Source organism: Chiloscyllium plagiosum, chromosome 25 (genome assembly GCF_004010195.1).
Source record: "Chiloscyllium plagiosum isolate BGI_BamShark_2017 chromosome 25, ASM401019v2, whole genome shotgun sequence".
Taxonomy (NCBI): Eukaryota; Metazoa; Chordata; class Chondrichthyes; order Orectolobiformes; family Hemiscylliidae; genus Chiloscyllium; species Chiloscyllium plagiosum.
The window spans coordinates 40,224,098-40,230,097 of record NC_057734.1 but is presented as its reverse complement, the minus strand read 5'-3'; the positions used below and the strand labels follow the sequence as shown (position 1 = coordinate 40,230,097).

The window sequence follows — 6,000 nt, the reverse complement described above, 5'->3', positions numbered from 1 at the left end:
CGTGGGTTTCCTCCGGGTGCTCCGGTTTCCTCCCACAGTCCAAAAGATGTGCAGGTTAGGTGAATTGGCCGTGCTAAATTGCCCATAGTGTTAGGTAAGGGGTAAATGTAGGGGTATGGGTGGGTTACGCTTCGGCGGGTCGGTGTGGACTTGTTTGGCCGAAGGGCCTGTTTCCACACTGTAAGTAATCTAATCTAATCTAATTTATCCACAATAAGCTGCATCTGCCATGCATCTGCCCACTCCCCTAACTTGTCCAGGTCACCCTGTAATCTCTTAACATCCTCATCACTTTTCACCCTGCCACCCAGCTTTGTATCATCAGCAAATTTGCTGATGTTATTGCTGATACCATCTTCTATATCATTAACATATATTGTAAAAAGCTGTGGTCCCAGCACGGATCCTTGCGGTACCCCACTGGTCACTGCCTGCCATTCCAAAATGGAACCGTTTATCACTACTCTTTGTTTCCTATCAGCCAACCAACTTTCAATCCAAGTTAGTACTTTGCCGCCAATACCATATGCCCTAATTTTGCTCACTAACCTCCTGTGTGGGACTTTTTCAAAAGCTTTCTGAAAGTCCAGGTACACTACATCTGCTGGATTTCCCTCGTCCAACTTCATTGTTACATCCTCAAAAAATTCAAGAAGATTAGTCAAGCATGATTTCCTTTTCATAAATCCATGCTGACTCTGTCCTATCCTGTTACTACTATCCTTTATAATAGACTCCAGCATCTTTCCCACCACTTAGGTCAGACTAACTGGTCTATAATTTTCTGCTTTCTCTCTCCCACCTTTCTTAAAAAGTGGTATAACATTAGCCACCCTCCAATCCTCAGGAACTGACCCCGAATCTATTGGACTCTGGAAAATAATCACCAACGCATCCACGATTTCCCGAGCCATCTCCTTCAGTACCCTGGGATGTAGACCATCAGGCCCCGGAGACTTATCAATCTTCAGACCTAACAGCTTCTCCAACACCAAATCCTGGTCAATATAAATTCCCTTAAGTTCAGGTCCTTCAGCCACTGTTACCTCAGGGAGATTGCTTGTGTCTTCCCCAGTGAACACAGATCTGAAGTACCCTTTTAATTCCTCTGCCATTTCTTTGTTTCTAGTAATATATTCCCCTGTTTCTGTCTTCAAGGGGCCCAATTTTTGTCCTAACCATTTTTTGCCTTGCACATACCTAAAAAAGCTTTTACTATCCTCCTTAATATTCTTGGCCAGTTTACCTTCGTACCTCATTTTTCCTCTGCGTATTTCCTTCTTAGTAATCCTCTGTTGCTCTTTAAAAGCTTCCCAGTCCTCAGTTTTCCCACTTATCTTAGCTATGTTATACTTTTTCTCTTTTAACAAGATAGACAAGCAGGAGGCTAGAAGAACTCGGAAGGCCAGGTGGCATCAGTAGGTGGGTAGGTCGATGTTTCAGGTGTAACCCTTCTTCAAGACGGGGTGGGTGTAAGGGGAGCTACAGGGGAAGGTTGGTGAGGTGGTGATAGGTGAAGACAAGGGGAGAGTATGACCTGGTTGGTCAATGGGAGGAATGAATCTGGTAAGTAAAAGGGAGGGGGAAGGGCTGGGAAGGGAGTCAGGGGATGGGAAGGGAGATTATTTGGAATTGGAGAACTCAATGTTGAGTCCTCACAGGTTGTAGGCTGCCCAGGCGGAAGGTGAGGTGTTGTTCTTCGAATTTGCAGTTTGGTTCATTGTGGTAATGGAGGAGGCCAAGGATAGTCACATCAGAAAGGGAGTGGGAAGGAAAATTAAAATGAGCAGTGATTGGGAGGTCTGGCAGGCCCCTTGCAGGTCCGGCTGAGATGCGTGGTGAACTGTTCCCTAAGTATACGTTCGGTCTCTCTGATGTAGAGAAGACCACATCAGGATCACCTGATGCAGTAAACTAGGTTGGAGGAGAGGCAGATGAATCTCTGTTTCACCTGGTAGGACTATTTGGGCCCTGGATGGAGTGAGGGGAGTTGGTGTACAAGCAGGTTTTTCATCTTTTCCAGTTGCAGGGGTACCTGGGAGTTTGGGGGGGGGTTAGTGGGGAGGGTGGGGCAAACCAAGGATTGACAGAGGGAATGGTCCTTGCAGAAGGCAGAGAGGGGTGGCAAGGGAAAGATGTTCTTGGTGGTGAGGTCTCGGAGTTGGTGGTAGTGTTTAAAGATGATGCGCTGGATACAGAGACTTCTGAGGTTGTAGATGAGGACAAGGGGGACTCTGTCTTTATTGCACTTGGTGTGATTTAGGGCAGTAGAACAGGGAATGGAGATGGTGCTTCAGAGGGCTGTGTGGATGACAGAGCCGGGAGAAGCACGTTGTTCAAAATAGGTGGACACCTGGGATGCTTGGGAGTGGAATTCTCCTCGTCCTCGCAGATGCGGCGGAGAAGGAGGAATTGGGAGAAGGGGATGGAGTTCTTGCAGGATACTTGGTGGGAGGAGGTGTAGTCAGGTCATTGTGAGAATGTGTGAGTTTATAGTAAACATCCCACTGGATGCTATTGCCAGAGATGGAAATGGAGAGGTCAAGAAAGAGGAGGGAGATGTTTAAGACGGACCAAGTGAATTGAGGGCAGAGTGGAAGTTGTGGGTGAAGTCAATGAATTGCCTTCGCCCACAAATTTCACCCCACCCTCAAATTCACTTGGTTCATCTCAGACACCTCCCTTCCCTTTCTCCAACCTAGTTTACTGAGTCCGGTGCTCCCAATCTGGTCTTCTCTACATCGGGGAGACCAAATGGAAACTTAGGGAATGGTTCGCATCTCAGCTGGGCCTGCAGGGGCCAACCAGATTTCCTAGTCACTGCCCATTTTAATTCCCCTTCCCACTCCCTTTCTGTCATGACCATCCTTGGCCTCCTCCATTGCCACAATGAACCAAACCGTAAACTGGAGGAACAACATCTCACTTTCTGCCTGGGCAGCCTACAGCCCAGAGGACTCAACATTGAGTTCTCCAATTTCAAATAACCTCCATTCCCATCCCCCAACTCCCTTCCCAGCCCCTCCCCTCCCTTCCTCTCCTCCCTGCCACCTACCGGATTAATTCCTCCCATTGACCAACCAGGTCGTATCCCCTACCTGTCTTCACCCATCCCCACTTCACCACCCTGCCCCCGCCACCCCCTTTGCCTGCAGCTCCCCTTACACCCACCCTCTGTCCTGAAGAAGTGTTACATACCCGAAACATTGACTTCTCCACCTCCTGATGCTGCCTGGCTTGCTATGTTCTTCCAGCCTCCTGCTTGTCTACCTTGGATTCCAGCAATTGCATTCTTTTTGTCTGTAATGGAATTGGGAGAGACAAGGCAGAATAAATTTAACCAGGAAAGTGAAGGATGAGGAGAAGCATTATAAACTAAATGTTAACAATTTAAATTGGGTCTGGGAAGAGAGAGTTCTAAGGGTGTATGTAGACAAATCTTAGAAGGTGGTATGACAAGTTTACAAGGCTATTGAAAAAGCATATAGAATTCCTATCTTTAATGATAGAGGCAGTGAATACAAAAACAACTGGTCTGCCAAATCTTTATTAAGCACTTACAGGTCTCAGGTAAAGTACTGTGTTCAATCCTGGACACCACATTTCAGGAAGGGTATCTCGGACTTAGAACATAGAACAATACAGCACAGAACAGGCCCTTCGGCCCACGATGTTGTGCCGAACATTTGTCCTAGCTTAAGCACTCATCCATGTACCTATCCAATTGCCGCTTAAAGGTCACCAAAGATTCTGACTCTACCACTCCCAGAGGCAGCGCATTCCTTGCCCCCACCACTCTCTGGGTAAAGAACCCACCCCTGACATCTCCCCTATACCTTCCACTCTGCACCTTAAATTTATGTCCCCTTGTAACACTCTGTTGCACCCGGGGAAAAAGTTTCTGACTGTCTACTCTATCTATTCCTCTGATCATCTTATAAACCTTTATCAAGTCACCCCTCATCCTTCGCCATTCCAACGAGAAAAGGCCTAGCACTCTCAACCTATCCTCGTACGACCTATTCTCCATTCCAGGCAACATCCTGGTAACAGGTGCAGGAACGGTCAGCTAGAATCTTGCTAGTGACTACAAGGCAAATGGAAGGACTGGAGAAGCTGGTGTGGTATTCAAGCAGATAAGGTTAAAAGATGGTTTGTATTTGTTCAAAGTCATAAATGTTTTTGAAAGATTAATAATGAAAATCTGTCTCCTATGCCAGAAAGGTTGGTAATCAGACCACACAGATTTAAGGTGATATTCAAAAGAACCATAGGTGACTTTAGGACTTTCCTTTGCTAATACAGTGAGTTGGAATGAAGAAGAGGTAGGAGCAGAAACGGTTGAAACATTCAAAAGAGATTTCAAATTGAAGAAACAAATCTACTTTAGGTTACAGAGAAAGAGCAGAGAGTGGGACTAATTGGGTAGGTCTACCAAGGAGTTGAAACATGTATAATGGTCCACATGAGTGCTTCTACACTGCAAACAATAATGTTACATTGAGAATTTCCTCCACTATCTGTCAGTATTATCATCTGTTGGCCAAGGCAGCAGCTTGTAATTTGTCTGAATGGTGGAATAACTGAAATTCTAATATCGAATCCTATCCTGATCTGGAAAAGTAGCATTCTACTGCTAAAAGTACAATGTTGATCCATAATGTATACCTTTGAACTTGTAAACAAGTAATAATTTAGAAGAATTGGTACGAGTGATGTTTTGTTTGTTTATAGCTCAAACTGGCTGATATGGGCCTGGCACTAGAGAGTGCTCGCTTGTTAACCTGGAGAGCAGCCATGCTGAAGGATAATGGAAAATCATATATAAAGGTAATGAAAGTTTAGAGTTTTTCTTGTATATCAAGATAAGGCTTTGATGTTTGAAATCACTCTTTCTTTTAGGCGCACACTGTCAGTTTTCATGGCTGTATGCTTGTAATTGGAACAGCAAGGTTGTTAAATGTCTTTTGATAGATAAATTCCTTAGATCTGTTGCTGCATGCTGAGCCCAGATCAGTTGTCTCCTTTGAAACTTTTTTAAATATTAAGTCTGTTTTGTTGGGATGATTGTGTATCAAAAGTATTAAGAGCAGGAGTTTGACCTTTCAAGCCTGCTCTACCATTCAGAAAGATCATAGCTGATCTGGTTGTGGTCTCAGCTCCACTTTCCTTTCTGCACCCATAACCCAGTACTCCCTTTGTCTGTCAAGGATCTGTCTAACATAACCTTGAATAAATTTAAAGACCCATTCTCCAACCTTATCGGAAGAGAATTCCAAAATTTCTGTCCTGGCTGCAACAAAGGAATCTACCACGATGAGCAAAATATAAATGCATATGATTAATTCACATAAAATATTGTTTGTTGGTGAGGTGATGGCCTTGTGGTATTGTCGCTGGACTGTTAATCCAGAAAGGCGAAAAGTGGGTACTGCAGATGCTGGAGATCAGTCAGGATTAGAGTGGTGCTGGAAAAGCACAGCAGGTCAGGCAGCATCCGAGGAGCAGGAAAATCGACGTTGATTTTCCTGCTCCTCGGATGCTGCTTGACCTGCCGTGCTTTTCCAGCACCACTCTAATCTTGACTGTTAATCCAGAAACCCAGGTGATGTCCAGGGCATCCAGATTCAGATCCAGCCACAGCAGCTAATAGTATTTGAATTCAACAAATAAAATCTGGAAATAGGAGTCTAATGATAACCATGAATCTATTGTCGATTGTTAGAAAAACCCATCTGGTTCATTAATGTCCTTCAGGGAAGGAAACTGCCATCCTTACCTGGTCTGGCCCACATGTGACTCCAGACCCACAGCAATGTGGTTGACTCTTACCTGCCCTCTTTGACTTTGTGGTGTGACGCACACACCACAAAGTCAAAGCTTTTTGTCTTGCACTCATCAGACCTGGTTGCAAGAAGCCAAAGTGTGGTAGGGAGCACCACTTTATTCAGCTTGAAATGGGTTGCTGATTAGCTGTTAGTCTTGATGATGAAACAGCAT

General features: G+C 45.0%; 1 protein-coding gene across 3 annotated transcripts in view; it reads left to right on the top strand.

Moving 5' to 3' along the window:
* acads (acyl-CoA dehydrogenase short chain) overlaps positions 1-6,000 on the top strand; it is a 210,794-nt gene that overhangs the window by 163,439 nt on the left and 41,355 nt on the right. For all 3 annotated transcript variants that reach the window (XM_043715933.1, XM_043715934.1, XM_043715936.1), the window contains exon 8: positions 4,735-4,830. In XM_043715933.1, coding sequence (XP_043571868.1) covers positions 4,735-4,830 — 96 coding nt within the window. The remainder of the gene's footprint in view (positions 1-4,734; positions 4,831-6,000) is intronic.